This window comes from Notothenia rossii (genome assembly GCF_949606895.1).
Source record: "Notothenia rossii genome assembly, chromosome: 6".
NCBI classification, from domain to species: domain Eukaryota; kingdom Metazoa; phylum Chordata; class Actinopteri; order Perciformes; family Nototheniidae; genus Notothenia; species Notothenia rossii.
Window position 1 is genome coordinate 31,530,788 of NC_136909.1, and position 19,111 is coordinate 31,549,898.

General features: G+C 40.4%; 1 protein-coding gene across 2 annotated transcripts in view; it reads left to right on the forward strand.

The window, feature by feature from the left end:
• The first annotated feature begins 5,011 nt into the window (after positions 1–5,011).
• The window catches only part of dapk1 (death-associated protein kinase 1), a 117,349-nt gene continuing 103,249 nt past the window's right edge, over positions 5,012–19,111 (forward strand). The window contains exons 1-2 of one of the 2 annotated variants that reach the window (XM_079687176.1): positions 5,012–5,179; positions 5,813–6,020. In XM_079687176.1, coding sequence (XP_079543302.1) covers positions 5,917–6,020 — 104 coding nt within the window. In that variant the 5' untranslated portion in view covers positions 5,012–5,179; positions 5,813–5,916. The remainder of the gene's footprint in view (positions 5,180–5,812; positions 6,021–19,111) is intronic. The other variant, XM_079687177.1, reaches the window with a different exon arrangement.

Below are 19,111 nucleotides of genomic sequence, written 5' to 3' on the forward strand. Positions count from 1 at the left end.
GATGGTGTAATAACCCTTGAAACCACATCAGTATAATACCTCAGCCAAAGCCTCCATCATTTTTCCAATTACTATTGTGTAACATTGAATGAGTATTGTCTTGCTGGAAAACAACAACTGTGGAGCTTCATTAAAGAAAGAAAAAACAACACTTTACTCTTATATTGAGGGACAAAGGCAGTAATATATGCAGTATGTAATATATAACACTCAACTGTTGTCTTGCTGGTGGTCTGGTGAAGAGTATTTGTTACACCCCACACTTAAAATGGCCCTATGGGGCTAACAAAATTCCACCACTGACCCAAATACAACATTATTTCTATTGTTATATACATGTCATTTGTTAGACGCTTTTATCCAAAGCGACTTACACATTCAGTACTGTGGATAATCCCCACAGGAGCAATTTGGGGTGAAGTGTCTTGCCCAGGGACACAACAACATGCTGACTGCAGTGGGACTCGAACTTGATTCGAAGTCCAGCACACTATCCACTGAGCCACAGCCTCCCTAACACAAATAATCAAATCCATAGAATGTATTATAATCAAACATAGTGTACAAATATCCAGCCTGGACAGAGGCAGATTCACAGCCCTCCCCCCTGCCAGGGCCTCTCTTCTGCTGCTGAACTGGAGCTTTTAACCTCTTCCTTCTCCAGGTGCACCTCATCTGAACTATGCTGCAGCAGCGCAGCACACCTGACGAACTACAGAGAAAAAGGAAAACATACAGCCGTAATACCCCCACTCTTAAAACAATGAATAAATAGAAAACCAACATCTTACTATTCTATTCGTTAACATGTATGTATAATTTCACTGACTGTTTAAGGCTGTATACGGCAGCCAAACACACATAAGCACACTAGGCGTAATATATCAATATGAAAACAAATGTGCATTAGATCAGACAACTATTTAGGACTACTGACAAAAAGTGTCAACCTGGGTCAAATGTGGAACAACAAGATTTACTAACGAACTAATGAAACAAAATGACTACCACCATGAGGTAACAAACAACAAACTACAAAGCCAACCAAGTTACTGCGTTTACCGACACAAACCGTAACACACATGTCCAACACAGTGTGGAGTGCAACAGCCACAAACCAAAATGATCACCACAAGTAGACCAAGTACAAAGTTGCTGCCATTCACTAATAGCAACACACTATAATCCAACAAAAGTGAACTGCCACTACCACAACACAAAAATGGTCACCATGTGATCTTCCAACCACACACACAAGTTACTGATGGATGCAGGAAACCAGCAACACAAGCTCACTTGACGAACCAGGCATGAGCAACTACTAATTTGCTACAATTAAATACATGGCAGCCACAACACCCATGTGACCACCAAAAAGTGGACTGCAACAACCACAACACGCAAGTTGCTGTTTAAAAACTGTGAATACAAGCACTAGTGAGGCACCCCAACCCTGAGCTGCTGGTTGAGATGACTAACTTAACCTAGCCTTCAGTGGCTTGCCGAGCTCGAGGTGACTTTAATGCTGAACTCAAGGACCTAGATATAACCTCAATACACTAAAGCGTACCCCCACGCAAAATTACCACCAAAAATAAGAAAGGCAAAACAAAGAAGTGGCAAGATCTTCCAACCTGCATGGTGACTAGTCAGGGTGCTCAAACTGAAATTGCTAGCTAGTGAAACAATCAAATGCTAAACAAAGAGCAATAACCACACATTAACTCAATCCAAATCTCTACAAAGCAAACAACGGCCACTAGATACAGACAAATACCTACACATTTACCTCACCTCATGGACATTCAATCTCAGACGAGTCCGCATTTCTAATGCCCTACCCTTAAAATGGCTCTATGGGGCTTACAAAATAACACAACTGACCCAAATAGAACACAGAAGACACCTTCAAATAAATAAAATCCATAGCATTTATTACAATCAAACATAGTGTACAAATATCCATCCTGGACAGAGGCAGAATCACAGCAGTCCTCTTGACCTCCTCTTTCTCCAGGTCTCTCTCATCTGAACCTCGTAGCACCAACGCAGCACACAAGGAAAGAGGAATAGGGAAAACGGAACAGGGAACACATAAAGCCGTAACAGTATTTATGATGTTGAAAATGGGCATCGTGTATGAGATGAAAAAACAATAAAAATAAAGTTGTCTCAAAGGTGTAAAGCTTCATGTTGTTAGATGTGACGACCCCTCCACACCACGTGGGGTGCCGTCTGGTTGTGGGTGTGCTTTGTGGGTGTTCACAGGTTCATGTGCTGATGAGCCGCACGCACCTGTGGGAGGATACCTGCCTGATGAGCTACACCTGGAAAGGAAAAGGATATAGGAGGAGCCCAGCCGTTACGTCGCTCTCACTCCTTTGGGCACTCACTCCGGGCCAGCTTCAGGGACTTGTTGCTGGTTCTCTTCACTACTTTGGTTGTTGAGAATAAACATTTTTTATTTTATTACCCTTCGTCTCGCCTCCCTGCTTTTTGTTGAAACCCAGGAGCCGGGTTGTAACAATATATATATATATTAAAACAATATTTTCTATATAAAGTTGAATTATTATACTTTATATATATATATGTATATATATATATATGTATATGTATATGTATATATATATATATATGTATATATATATGTGTATATATATGTATATGTATATATATATATATATGTGTATATATATATATATGTGTATATATATGTATATGTATATATATATATATATATATATATATATATTATTTTCTTTATTTTGACCCTCTGCGATACCTGCTGGTATATCAAATATACAAAGCATAGCAATGGGTCGTCTTTATCTTTTAAATCTTTGAAATTGATCTAATGATAGCGCTTCATGAAACATCGGAGGCTCCCCAAAGCAATTGCAATTCATCCTAAGAAGAACATGAATGTGTTGTGCACAAAACCCATCTACTAACAGTGAAGAAATGTAACAGAATGAGGGGACACTTTAACTTGCTCATGGCGCTAGTGGGAATGCCAGGGGATGACAATGTCAGTAGAAATGATCCTCTGGGGACCATGAATTTTGGAACAGGATGACATCCATCCTCATGCTGCTAACACCTGCGTTATGGTGCAAGCAAATCTGTGATGGGAGGAATCATCCAGTGTCAGTTTTGTGTTTTTTTTTTACCAAGTGCACAATAATGTGGATCAGCTGCTCCACCTAAGGGGAAGGAAAATGATTCCCACTCTAAAAGCTCTGTGTGAATCTCAACAGCACAGCCCCTTCAGAGCTGAGTGTGTTCAGCCTCCACACTACACACACATTTAAACACTTCACCTGTACTTTCAAGGCAAAACGCTCTCATTTACGATTGTATATCTGAAAGTATCTTATCTATATGTCTTAACAAATTATATAGCTTATTAACGGTCAAAGTGACTTAATACAAAAAAGAATGAAAGCTAAACATGTGATGTTTCCGGCTTCTCATATGTGAGGATTAACTCAATTTATTTAGGTACATGGACCCAGGTACAAAGAAACACAATGTGAATACATCAAGGGCATCAGGAAACCTAGAGTATTAATTTGTAAAAACCATAATCATCAGCCTCCAAAAGTTAAATGGAAAACTAATAAATTAAGAACGAATTAAAGTGCTTGACTTCAGCTTTAGACTTTTACTTTATTGCATTTTAGAAGGAAATGTTTCATTTTTTTTACTACACTGTTACTTTTGAGATTGAGAGTTTACAAAGAAAACACAGTATGAATTTATAAAATATCAATCAGAATCAGATTATTGTGCTATGCAAAATTATACAAAAGTACAATTGTGCCTCACCCAACTGCTAAAACTCCAAATGATCAATTGACAGATTAATCAGTTATGGTAATAATAACAACAGCTGCCGCTCTGAATCTCATGACTTTACAGTGTGCCATCTGAAGGGGAGTGAACAAATCACATATGATGGTTACACCGTTTTACGCTTCACCTTGACTGAACATGTACAATACAAATCTTAGTCATAATGAGTCTTGGAGAAGGAAAGGTCGGCGAGGGTCCCCTGCTCTAATTTATAAGGTTTGTTTCTCAGTAGGTTCACCAGGGTGTAACCTGTCTCTTTCCCAGGGCATAATGGGATAGGCTCCACCCCCGCAGCCCTGATGGGGGTTTAGCAGCTCAGACAATGGCCTGATAGATAACACGGATAGATACTCACACCCTGAGATTATCTGGGATGAAGAGGATATTTTTCACCTGTAACTATCATACAGTTTATTTTAAGAAGTAAAACAAACCTGGCTCATTTAAAGCTGGTCTTCTATGGGGAAGACAAAAGTTCAACAAAGCAACAAATGTCAAGGTATTCTCCTGGCAAATGGCTTGTGTCGGATGGGTATTTCATAGACAAATAAATACTTAGAAAAATATTTATAACAGAAAACCTTAAACCTTTCTTCTTTATGATTATAGTTGTGTCAGAGGCAGACATTGAAATGTGTTCCTGCATCCTTTTTTAGTATTCTTTTTACATGTTTAGCAAATGTTTCATTCTTAGACTGTAGGTGATGGGGTTGAAACTGTTATTTAATTAGCTGTGTTCAAATTTGGTCAACCATGTGGGTTCAATACACTTGAATCATTTCTGCCAATGCCCTTTGTCAAACTATAATAAGTTTTAAATAAATACACTGCAAACAAATGATCTGCTAAACTGGGATTCAAATAAAAGTGAAAGCTCTACTGCCCTCCTGCGACAGAAGAACCACTACTAACTGAATGCTGCATTCAGGGCATGTAAAAAAAAAAGTAATTGCAAGAGTCTCGTTGAAAAACACATTTTGCTTCAATATGTTGAGAGGCATGACAACCTTTATTTCTTACAGTATGTATAACATATGTTTAAATGTGTGATTGTTTGAGTTAGCGTCATCTAGCATATCCATTTAGCATGGGATAGAATAGAATCGATATAATTGAGTCGCTCTAACGTACATCACCACCATTTCCCATAGACTTTGAATGCAGCACTGGGACCAGACTGACTGCCTCACATTGTTAACGTTGATTTCTCCCGTTCAAGCCAACATTTTTGTCTCCCGTGAGCCAAACCGGGGTCAGAGGCTCCCACAAAACGCATGAAATCTCGGCTACGTGTGGCAGGAGAGACGAGCACCGTTAAACTGTAAGATACTCCGCAGTGCATTGCTACAATTAGAGTCAGTAGTCGGCATCAAGAAAGAGTCAGTAGCGCTCGGTATAAACAAGCTAACGATAATGTTCACGATTCAAAATATGTTATATTCACAGGGGCGGCGAGTCATTGTTGTAAATAAGAAAAGCTCATGTGTTCGGCTTTTAGTTTGGGTTTCTGGGGGGGTGTGGCTTTTTTAATACGAACTTAAACTGGGTTAAACACCTGTCTCAGGTCCTTATTTAAAGAAGATATGACTTTACTCAGCAGTCATTTTTTTCCCTTGCTGGGCAGAAAGGAGGAGGCTAGCGTGTTTCCCATGGCTACACCAAGCTTCCACATGGGGGGGTTAGTTTATTCGCCTTCCTTATTAGTGGTGACTTAATTATTGTTACTATTATCTTAAGCAGCTGTTATTTAGTTCATTAATTGAAACGGGTGAAATAATAGAGATAGTAGGGACGGGGAGAGCAGCTCCAGCAGTCGTGACGTCGCCCCGAAGGTGCAGGTTCATTAGTCCGTCAGTTAGGTCTCCTTTTGTTTGCACACCTTCTTCCAGTTCATAGTCGACGTTTAATGGTTTGCCCCCCCCTCTGTTGATGTGTTTCTCACTTGCTTCGGAAGCTCTAACATGAGGAGGGTTGTTTGGCTGTAACCCTGCCCAGACCGGAGGCTGCTGGTAGGGATGGTGCCGCTGTGAAGAGCCGGGGTGCCGTTTTTCCGAGGACATGCCTGCGGTCGGTGGAAAAGGGAGGAAGTGCCTGGACAACATGACTGTTTTCAACCAAGAAAATGTCGAGGAATTTTACGTTATTGGAGACGAGTTGGGGAGGTAAGTTTCATTTATTGAGGTATATTCTTATTCCGTATAGACTTCCCCTTTTTAAGGTAGAAGTTTGAGAGCGAGGGTGAAAAAACGACCTTATCTCAGTTTATACAGGATTATATTAAGCATTTTCACCTATCTGTCTATTCATATAGCAACACCTTGATGTATGTTGTCATGCTACAACAATGCATACAAATTTAAAGCACATACAGTGATGCACACTGTCATTCAAGCATGCTCTCATACTGATCCTGTGTCCCCACATGCATCCCCCCACTGTGATTAATGCAGTCCATAATGCATCAATGTCAGTGATGAAGCGGTTAGTGTCTGGTACTGTTGCTGCCTCTGCCTGGAGATTTATTGCAGGAGGCAGCCGGATGGTATCACTGTATACATCTTTACAGGGAGAGGATTTACATCATGGCACGGCCTGCTTTTATTTCATTCACACAGTGTTTGGTCAAAGGTGAAAGCTCTACACAGAGAAACAACAATGTAGATGATAGAATGTGCCAAGACAGGTGTTTTGGTGCTTTGGGTTGTCTTTTTTTGTCTGTTGAGTTTCTTTCAATCACAAACAAGGGGGCCACATTCAAGCAAAAGACTGAGTGATGGCCTTGTGTTCCATTTAATATGAAAGTGCAGTGTTAAAACTGATGGCTGTCTAGTTCTTAGCTTAATTTGTCTGCTGCATGGATGAAAACGATACCCTAAATACCACCCATGACTGTCAGAAACATGGAAATGGATCTCCGTGAGTTTCTGGTCAAAGTGACACATGTACTTGGTTTTGGTAATAATCAACCAATTGTTTTTTGATCTCCAGGGCCTGTCTGGCAACACTGCTTCTCCTATTAGCACTCACCTTCCAGCACTGTGGGGGACAGCTGAGGCTGCTCTAGTTGCTTTACTATGCTACTTTGGTAATAGAGACGGTTGAGGAGCTTTGTGTAATGGGATTGAATTTCTGGCTGGAGGTAAAGAGACGGCTATGTCAGTGTGATAGTCACATTTGGTCGTAATTCCAACATCAGGATCCAGTCTCTATTGTGAGCTGAGTGTAGCTTTAAGATGTTAAATTGGGTTGTTGACATTGTGTTGAAATATGGTAAACATTGGCTGCTCTTGTAATAAAGGTATACATGCAAGCTGCTGTTTTGAGTCAGCTCTAATATAGAGCAACCGACTGGGTATTGTGCAAGGCTGATTTTGAAAGGATTTACCTGTAATGAGACAAGAGTATTATGTATGAATTAGGGGAATTTAAGGGAACCGCAAGGTAAGAAAAATACATTAAGTACAGTTGGTTCAGTTGATAATTTATCAGTGGGAGGCATATTTTGCTTTGGGTGAAAAGGGCAGCCATTAAAAAAAGTAAATGATGTGTACTTAAAACCTTTTACTGAATCTAACCTTGAATGGCATGCAAACCATAGGATAAGAATAAGCACATGTGTGAATCTCGTGCTGTATTAACACATTTTAAAATATTTTCTTACATGCTTTAACCTAGATGGACCAGTTAATTTATTATCAAAAACTGGTGAGTCTGTCTATTCATTAGCTAGATTACAGCGACATGACCTGCACTTTAATGCCTTGCACACTTAAAGACAGATAGGCTTTTGATCTGACTGTACTCCCGGCCTGACTCTGGCTTGAATTGGAATGAGGCCCAATTTGGTTTGGCAAAACAAGAAAATGGGAAATCACCCAAGCAGGGACTTTATCCTTTCACTGACACTGATACTGCCTGCTTTACTTTGCATGCATGGTGGAACTGAAGTCTGGTGAAGCCAAGCATCTAAGCTTCATTAGTCGCTGGTAGGGATGGGTACCGAGCCCCGGTATTAAACGGGCCCCGGGCCTGAATTATTAAAGACCGTGGTACCGTTAAGCTCCAACATTATCGGTCTTTTTATCGGTACTGGAGACATCTAAAATATATGCCATATATATTATGCTACACAAACATTATATTGCAGTTTTAGTGTCGTCAACTCCGTTATCTAATATGCAAAAAGACTGCACAATGCATCTCTGATTATTTTTTGTATTTTCGATCTTTCCAATCCAGACGAGAGATCTCTCTCTCCCCCGTCTGTTTGCGAGGGGGCGGGGCAGTTTATACACACGCGGCTGCTACATGCAACACACACACACACACACACACACACACACACACACACACACACACACACACACACACACACACACACACACACACACACACACACACACACACACACACACACACACACACACACACACACACACACACACACATCTGTAGCCGAGGGAGATGTGTAACGCATCAGTTAGGGTGTGCAGTCTGATCCTGTCTCAAAGTGTTTCCCCGGCCACTGGAATCACCTTCTAAGTCTTTACTCTCCAGAGGGATGGATTCATCAGACCTTGATTCAACCTCTTTTTGAACTGGATCAGTGTTTCTCTTCTTTGTCTGATATTGCAATTGCGATACGGTTTACGATATTAGGAGGGATTGATCATTTTCGAATCGTTCTTGTCATTATTCATGAAATATATATTAATATAATGATGTAATGATTTTTTTAAGTGGACCTCTACCAAACTATTTTTTGTTTTTAAATCTGTATAATATCAGTAGTAGGATTAAATATCCCTGCAGCAATACTTGATATTTCAACACAGTGCCACTCCCTGATCGTCAAAGAGCGATGCTTGGTCAGGGTCCTTTGGTGTCCAGCTGTGACGCACCGAGTCTCCTTCAACTTCATAAATGGACGCAAAGAGCTTTCAACTGATTGCAATGTATTCCCATCGGCGGCGGTATTTCAAGTTCAGGGAAGCACAGCATCCGTCCATGTCGGCGGCAGTTAAAGGCAATGTGAGCGTCCATTCCCATTGGATAACGGAGAATTTTACACCCGGAAGTAAGTATTCTCCAACCTGTCGATTGATTTTACAGTGATATCTGCACTACTCATCAACTCAAACACACCAGATTATCCTTGTTAATTACACAGCATTGATTGGTTTAAATTGTGTACAATGCTTTTGGGTTTTTCCCGTTCGAATCACACTATCCAAAACTGGATCCAGAACTACACATGCTGGCTATATGTGTGTTTCGTAACATGTTCTATGGCTCGTCTCTACTGGGAATTGTAGTTTTAGGGTGCATTCACCTAATAGTCAGTTTTCTGGTGCGCACCAGACGACAGTTTGTTACATTGTTTCATTTTTCAGAAGGTTCGGTTTGCGTTCACACAGGCAAAACTCAAACGGACTATACACTTTAAACACAAGTCATGTGCTCGGCAATGCTGTTCAACCATTGGTCAGACATTAAGGGGGTAAAAACGCAAATCCCGGCAACTTCTACCGGAGCCTCCGCCATGGAGCATCGGCACTTTCGGCAGGTTATTCTCATGCTGCTGTTAATCTGGAGATCAACAGACTCTAGCGGCTCGCGCATATGATTATATAATCAGAGAAGTAAGGGATGATGTGCAGCGACGCGGTCATTATGGGGAAAAGAACACCGACAGGCTGATCAGGAGCCCGACGCGAAGCGGAGGGATCTAGATTTTAACGGACGTAATAACGTCCGTTAAAAAACATTATAACACATATGAGACGTTCTGCAGTAAGGAGGGGCGTTTCACCGAGGACAGGTGTTCTTACTGTTATGTAGTTGACGGAGAATTTTTACTTTACACGACACTGTTCAACACTCTTTAACTAAACAACCGTGGATGTCTTGAAAGACTCTTTCGATAAATATTTTGAAGATATCCGTGTTCTTGTGACACGTAAATACTACGCTTCCTATGTTTTGGTGAGGACAGCGTTCACACCAGCAATGAACCGCTCCAGGGTTCGCAAGCAAGCGCTCCGAGACCATCTATTTTTTTTTGTTTTTTTTGTTTAGTTCACTTAAAAGGTCTCGGATTGTGTTCACACCGACCCAAATGAACCGAACCAAGCGGCTATACGCACCAGGGTTCGATTCAACCGGACTATACAAGGCAGGTGTGAACGCACCTTAAAAGACGTTTTCGTATTTCCCATAATTAGAAGTTGCCAGTATTAAACTGTGTTCATCCCTGGAGGTTTAGGGGATGGGAAACACATTGGTGTCTATATTCAAGTGATTGGAATATGATATATTAGATACATAATTTGTAAATTGCAGCCAGATTAATGTTGTGGATGTTGTTTCAAAAGTTCAGGTGTTTTTCTTCTGGCCTGTGGGATGAATCTGTCCCTGAGTCTGGTGGTTTTAGTCCGGATGCTGCGGTACCGCCTGCCAGACGGCAGCAGACAGAACAGTTTGTGGCTGGGGTGATGGGGGTCTTTTATAATCCTGAGGGCTTTCTTTAAGGTTAATCTGGTATTTTTATTCCACTACATTTATTTTAGTTACTTTACAGATTTGGATTAATGATGTGAAATATGAACAACCCTTAAATGAGACTTTAGTTACACCTGAGTAAAATTCAGGGAAGGTGATTGTCAAGTGCCAACAATCAGGCGAGATATTTGATAGTTGGTGCTTGAGAAGAATACAAATGTATCTGCAGATCCCTATACAGCATATTCATTACTCGTTATTCTCTAATAATAGTTAGCTGTGTGTGGCTTAGTGGGTTGTCCGTAGGTGTTCGGATCAGGGGGTCACAGGTTCAAACCCCATTGCAGTCAGCATGTAGTTGTGTCCCTGGGCAAGACACTTCAATACAAATTGCTCCTGTGGGGATTGTCCACAGTATTGAGTATGTAAGTCGCTTTGGATAAAAGCATCTAACAAGTAACATGTAATGTAATGTAGTTGGTTAAAAACTGTATATAATGGCTATTTTGCACATCCCTTTCAAGATTTCAAGAATTCTCCGTTATCCAATGGGAATGGACGCTCACATTGCCTTTAACTGCTGCCGACGTAGACCGATGCGGTGCTTCCCTGAGCGTCAAATTCCGCAGCCGATGGGAATACATTGCAATCAGTTGAAAGCTCTTTGCGTCCGTTTATGAAGCTGAAGGAGCCTCGGTGCACGCCAAAGGACCCTGACCAAGCGTCGCTATTGGACTATCAGGGAGTTAAATGATTATGTTGACTAAGTCCACCGGGTATTTGATGAGCAAAATATAATTGGGAATTTTTTTGTCTAATTATGATTTTAAATAATATTTTAAACAAAAATGCCATTGCTGTTCGTTCTGCTTGGTTAATGTGAAATGTTTAGGTTTTTGGGGTTGGCCTACCAAATGATTATTCTTTTAATTGAGAGAATACTCAGGAAATAAATGATAAAGTGGAAACAATCATTAGTTTCACCATTTATGTGTGTGTGTATATATAACCAATTGCATGGCAAAGAAGATGAGTATTGAGTGTTTTCCTTTTAATTGTACTGCCATAAGTGCTTTTTAAAACATATTTTACACCCTAATTTGAGAGAAACTGAACTTAAACCCATACTAATTAAATTCTAATGTTGCCAAGCTACTCTCAGGTGACGTTTTTCTGTTGTCTGGGGATGGGGGGAAACTGGGACACCGTACAAGATTGTTTTTCCATTGCTGTCAACTGAGAGAGAAACCCCCATCATGTCGGCAGTAGACAACACCGACTGGTTGATATCTGATCTTTCTTTCAAGGCATTGAATATCACAACAGTCTAAAATATCAACGAGCCATTTTTCTGGTCTGACCACAGCTTGCAATGGGTCAAAAATATCAACGTCTTCAGGAGGAACAGGCAGTCGGGTCATGTGTTCTTTTTCAGTTTCCATGTTGTCATTTGTTTGGAGACACACTGACGCTGCTGTTTTCTGGACTTGGAGAGAGAAACATGAACTAAGACATTTGCTGACTGTGGAATTAATTTGGCTTTGTGCCTTTCATCTCATCCTCAGGGCAGGTTTTGTACTTTGCATATTTTTTGCAGTGCTCTGCCCCTATCATTAGTCTGCATTAATCTAACCGCCGTACCAATTGGCCCTCTTGTGTCTATCTGTAGAGGAGAAGGGGTCGGTGTATTTCAGCAGGGATTCTGCAATGCAAATGAACATAAGATGCCAGGACTGTATTTGGGTGATTCCTCAGTAAAAACCACCCCAAAGACTCATTTCTATGAATACAAAATAGGATTATATTCAAATGTTATATTCATGAATTAAATGGTGATACAATATAGACTTTATTTTACCAGCAATAAACTGCCACTTTCTATGCAGTCCATTAGAAATAAATCTACAGAATATTCACTACAACAAACAGTGACATCCTTTTTGCTATCACACACGCACCGGCTAATGCCATGCAGCACTCCATGCAGACTGTGCCCCAGCTACTGACCTAGATTTACCCCCAACCCTGGCTTGCATTATTGGGTGGAGGCCGGGGCAGTCTGGGTAGCAAGAGTGTCCTTAATGATGCCTGCCACTCACTCACCCCACCCCCCTCCTCCTTTAACCCAGGGAGCATTAGCACTGTTGCATAAATGCAGTGGTACCTCTTTTCCGTCTGAGACTAAGGAGAAGGTTTCCAGTCCATTACATATGCAGGTTTTTCTATCACTAATAACATGTTACTGACTTACAGCTTTAATTTGAGGTTGTTTTTATGAAGAAAGCTAAAAAGAAGAAACGCAATGTTTACACAATGGGACTGAATTATTTCATATGTATCAGTTCCTCTTTTGACCCCAGTTGTGTTAAACGGTTGTCAGTATTGTCACTTTACTTTTTAAGTTGATACCTTTATTTCCCTATTGCTTTTGGAGATTATATAATACTGATTTAATGTGTACCCTTCCTAGAAATGCTTGTCCATAGAGCAAAATATAGTCAGTATTTATTCTACCTTTCTTTGATTTTCAACATGGACATATAATACGTCAGTTAACACCCCACTAGTGTATTTCTGAAGCTCGTTGGATGTAAAAACAGCGCTTGCTAACAAGTGGCTAAATGGGACTACTTAGCGCCATCAGGCAAAACATTAGCCGACTTTAGCTTAGCGGTGGTGATGCAAGGCAAGGCAATTTATTTGTATAGCACAATTCATACAGTGATGCAATTCAAAGTGCTTTACAGGATCAAACAGATAAAACACAATACATTTGTACGATGGTCAAAGTGAGAAGAAATACAAAAACACACAAAACAATTAAAAGAAAGAAATGTTTAACAGTTCGAAAATTTAAATTTAAAAAGCCATGTTAAAAATAAATGTTTTTAGACCTGATTTAAATGATTCTCAAGTGCTAGCCATTCTCAGATGTTCTAGGAGTTTGTTCCATGCATTAGGAGCATAGATGCAGAAGGCGGCTTCCCCACGCTTTGATCTCACAAATGGAACAGTGAGCTGGCCTGCGCCTGAAGAACTAAGGGGTCTGCTGGGTTCGTACCGCTGAAAGAGGTCCTTGATATATTTGGGTCCTAGCCCGTTTAGTCTTTTATTATATGTGTGCAATAAAATCTTAAAATCAATTCTCTCACTTACTGGAAGCCAATGCAGCGGTCTCAGTACTGGAGTGATGTGACCTGTTTTCTTTGTCTGGGTTAAGACTCTGGCAGCAGCATTTTGAATAAGTTGGAGTTTACGGAGTGATTTTTTTGTGAGGCCTGTGAAGATGCTGTTGCTAAAGACAAATGCATGGACAAGTTTTTCAAGGTCTTGCTTGGACATAAGGTCTTTAATACGCAAGATATTTTTTAGATGGTAGTAGGCTGATCTGTTGTGCTGTAAGAAATTACGGCACATCCAGTAATGTAATGTAATGCAGTGGCGGCGCCAGAGATTTTCTTTTGGGGGTGCTGTAGGGTAGCTTGACTTTTCATAGAGGCTGCTCAAACATGCAGAGTTTCCCATTAATGTACCGGGCGCTACAGTGGAATTTTCGACTGCAACACTCCCCGCACACACACATACACAGTACACTAGGGATGGGTACCGAGCCCCGGTATTAAACGGGCCCCGGGGCTGAATTATTAAAGACCGTGGTACCGTTAAGCGCCGACGTTATCGGTCTTTTTATCGATACTGGAGACATGTAAAAAATATGTCCTATGTATTATTGCTACATAAACATTATATTGCAGTTTTAGTGTTGCCAACTCTCTTTCTAATACGCAAAAAGACTGCAAAATGCGGCCATGATTATTTTGAGTATTTTTGATCTCTCTCCCCCGCCTGCTTGCGAGGGGCAGTTTACACACATGCAGCTGCTACATGCAGCAACAAACACACACACGGAAGAGATGGCCGAGAGAACGCGCTCCGAGCTGTGGTTAAACTTTACCCGTCTCGATGTGGACAATGCTCGTTACCAAAAGTGCAATAAGAGTTTAGCATGTAAGGGCGGTAACACGAGCAATTTGTCTAAACATTTAGCAAAAGTGCACCACATCCAGACGGAGGAATGCACCGGGTTCGCCTGTCTTTCTAGTAGATCTGTAGCCCCGTCCATGAGCAAATTTTCCACGTCAGCAGCAACACAGAGTTAACTCAATTATACAAACATGGGTTAATGATTAGAGGTAACCAAGTTATTTATTTTGTTAAAGTTTCAGCTATTCTGTTTACAGTTCTGTCATCAGATTATTTAATACGATTTGTTAAAGGTCACATGTCATGCTTTTCCGGTTATTACCCGTCCCCTTGTGTGTTATGAAGGTTTTTCTGCATGTAAACGGTCTGCAGAGTCAAAACCCTCAAAGTACACCCTGTAACGAGTAAAACTCTAAAACAGAAAATACCTCCCCAAAACGCCTCGTTGGTGAAACGTCATCATGTCGTCATCATCCATTTGATTCTTCCGGGTACATGCTTACGAAAGCACGTACCCGGAACTAAATGGGCCAATCCGTGGAGCCGTTACGTTACGTACTGTTGGAGATTTGGAGGATGTTGCAAACCAACCTCGTCTCCGCGTGTCGTTTGCTAAGCTGGCTGAATTCGGGAAAATAAAGGGATTAAGAAACACCAGAATACAAATTAAACAATAATCCGGCTTTAATGATACAAGGTAACGATACAAAATACAAATACAAAGAAATCACGAAGCACTCTGCAGAGTACTCCGGGCTCAGGTTCTACCACCCGTGTGAGACAGGTCTCAGGAACGGCTGGTGAAAAACAAGAGCGCGAACCAAAGGAAAACACAGTCTTTCATACTAAAACACAGGAGGAGGTGTACGTGCTTTCCCCCAGAGGTCATCTTATTGGCAGAGACCAACACATGGCCTGTCGCACCCAATCAGTGCGACACAGCAGCTTGTAGCCAGCACACACACATCTCCTTTATGGCCCTTTGTCCATCTTCCCGCCTCCTGACTGCCACACACAAGTTAAAAGTATGTTTTAAGATATAGTTGTTATAGTTGGCTAAATATACGTAATACATGTTAATTACTTTCATATCAATAACAACGAGGAACACATTACCTATGCTCTTAAGCAGTAGTAGAGATGCTTTTCAAATAGTCAAATTTCACACAGGCCTAATACAGAGAACACCCTTATTAGTCCTATAGCCCTTCCATTTGTTTGAGCTATTGTTCACATCTTTACTTCAAATAAAAGGTTTCACATTGTATATTTCCAGCTTCCTTTACACATACTGCTATTATTAACACAAAGTAACTAACCACACACCTCTATTGAAAACAAGTCGATTCCCCTGACAATTGACATGCTGAACCTCTTCTGAATGTGCTACCCTCCTCCAGCTCTCTCGTCCCTGTCATAAAACTGCTTCCATTTCATATAGAGTAATAAAAGATGTTTAAGCTAATTTCTCCACAATGTTTGTAGCCATTTAGTACCCACACATGAAAGAATAAGAACAGAGGTATAGTTGACCAGTAATCATGTAGCAGATCTATTTACTGCAATGAAAACACACACACACATCTGCTTCAAGCCTGTGTAAACACACCCTTTTTTTACGAGGGAAACATTCCAGAGTCTGGCACTATTCCCAAATATGGTGTCTCCTTCTCACCTCAATATATTGGGGGAGGAAAGGATACTTTGTCCCTTCAAATTTAACACACATGAACATATATAAGGTGACATTAAAAGGAATATACCAGATTGAACTTTCCTGTCATACCACGTTACTTTAATCCTTCAAATAATTCAAATAATCCTTCAGTACGCGGAGCCGTTTCGTTAAGCCCCCGCTGATTGGTCCAAATTGACCAATCCACACACTCACTCACAGTGCATGCAGCCCTGCTGATATCTTTTTCCTTGGCTGCAGGCTGATAACAGATAGTTGGGATCGCGCGAAATTCTCTCTGCAGACCCATTCTCACAGCGTTTATCAACCTATAAACCTTTTTATTACTCAATATCAAGCCACACTTATTGTTTTTATTTCGGCTGTGACTTGTGTTTGGCTGTGTATCGCTAAACAAGGAAATCACGGGGGAGGGGGGGGGGGGGGAGGAGCTGCAGCGAGCCGTTTAGTGGAGAAAGTGAATACTGCTGAATACACATACTTTACAGAGATGCTGTATGCGAAACCAATGTGAGTTTGGAAAATTGCACAGTATTTTTCTATTTTAGTATAACTCAACAATGGAATTATGATCAGTGGAAATGGCCATGACATGTGACCTTTAAAACATTGTTGATTCTTTTGATGGGAAATATTATGTATTTAATTTAAATAAAAAGCAATGTTAGTTTTGTTCACAATTTGTTTAGTTAGTTTACCTTATTTTTCACCAAAAGAACCGATAAGAGTACCGTTAAAAGACCGGACCAATAAGCGGTATCGATAAAAGTAGTAGTACCGTTAAAACCTTAACGATACCCATCCCTACAGTACACACGCGACTGTTACAATGAAGGCTCGATAATCAGCTCACGGCATATACAGTAGGTGTAAGCAGGGGTAAGTGCTATTTTTATAAGTGGGGGGCGGACCTCACATCCTCTAGGGGGGTCCGGGGCATTTTTTTAAAATATTGAAGTTAAAAGCATCAATCTGGTGCACTTTGAGAGCAACATTAAGAGATCTATGGATACATGTACATCTCAACACCCATATAAAACGGAACTGTAAACAGATTTACTTTTTCTTTATGGATATTTTACAAATCACTCCCCTTTTAAACTCTATTCTTGTTTTCCTGTCATATTTCATGGATTCTCTTCATATGAAGGTGTGAAAAAAAAAAGACATACATTTCTTGGGGGTGCTTAGGGGGTGCTATGGCTTTCCTAGAGGGAGCTGCAGCACCCCCTAGCGCCCCCCTGGCGCCGCCTATGCCAACATGTAGTTTGTATATAGCCTTACGTTTAAATCAAGTTAAATCAAGTTTTATTTACGGTACAAATCAAGTTTTATTTATATAGCACATTTATAAAGGATTTTGGTCGAGCCAAAGTGCTGTACATATAATAAAAATAGCCTACAGTAGAGACACTTTACAGCTAGCACAGATTGTTCAGAATATCAGTATGAGAAAAAAAAAAGACACCCTCTATCCTTAACAGTTCCTTAACTACTCATAATTACATTTACGCTTCAACTACTATAAACATGTTGTTATTGTAGCAAAACACATCATTATTATTTTGTGACGTTTTTGAAAATCCAATAGAAATAATTCCCATTTATTTTAGTCGAGGGATCCCTTGCAATGCTAACATCCGGGTCGGCAAACAAAAATATATCGTCACACTCAAATCTGCAGCTCACAGAGGGAAATAAGCTTTACATTTCTGCTGTCGTTTATTTGTGATCACTTGGTACTGAATGTCAAAACATACCCTCCCAATGTTTATTGTAGGCATCAGATATGGGGTCAAGATGTCAAACTGAGATGCCATTGATAACTGTAATAGTAGGATAACACTACAAGACCTATCTATCTCTGGTTGCCAACACCTTCCATTAATTTACATTTGAGTCATTTAGTATGACACACTTAACTACAACACTGAGTACACTAAGTGCAATAGACCCAGTGTGTATTGCCAACATTATGCAGCAGCAGTAAGGAGGATGAATGTGTCTGAGAGTTATGTTGATATTCCTGTGATTTCAGGATCATCATGCAAGAGATAAATGGTATACAAAATATAAATACATAACTTATACCAATTTGTTTGGTGCCTAGAAGTAGAGATATTACGGAAGAAGACGTACTGGCCGACAGTATTCCAACAGGATTTACTCAGGTTTTATTCCTCTTCATGATCTCTATCTTTGTCTCGAAAGTCAGTCTGTCCATCTCTGCCCTGGGAGACTTATGCCTTGTGATTGTTCCACTCACACCCCTCAAATTGCAGTCGACTCACGAGTAAAATTTGAAATCTGACTCACTTGGAATGTCCCCAAAGAACAACATGAGTTATTTTCAATTAATCTCTGCCATCATTTGAGGATAATTGGATCCCTGCCAACTGTGTTAGCGGGTGAATGGCAGGGGTGTCATACTCCGTGTGTGTGTATTGGGGGGGTTGGAGGGGCTGCTACAACCCTTAGTGGTCAATTAGGAGAGATCTGCGAGCAGTGAAGCTTGGAAACTGAGGGGCTATAATCGTCTGGGGAAAAAGACAACTTTTCCCTTTTCTGTCTTTCATCCTTCTTGTATTACTTTTGCACTCTTTCTAATACCCAGTCAAGGGCCATTTTCACCATCCATCAACAATAACAAATCTGATGACAGTACCTACTGAACTATTACATGGAGCCTTTTGGTCCCAACATAGAAAGTAGGATATAAGTCTTATTCTCTTTGAAAAAGGTTATGTAAGCATTTTATTATAAAAAATAAACGTGGTGTCGTTTTGGGAATATCTTTTTCTTATCACAAATTCTCACCCATGTAAGTTGAAGACATCTCTTTGGTAAGATGCAGGCAGTGCTTCATGTCAGACTGAATTTCTTTGCAACTATCAAGCATACAATATATTTTGCTAATGTTTATTTGCGTCCAAGATATATGAAGCACTTTGAGATGCATATCATCAGCACCCAGAAAGATAATCATAAAAATATTGATTACAGGCTTAATGTATGTTGTTAAAATCGATAAAGCCTCAGTCTGTTTCAAGCTTGCATTTCCGGTGAAGCGCA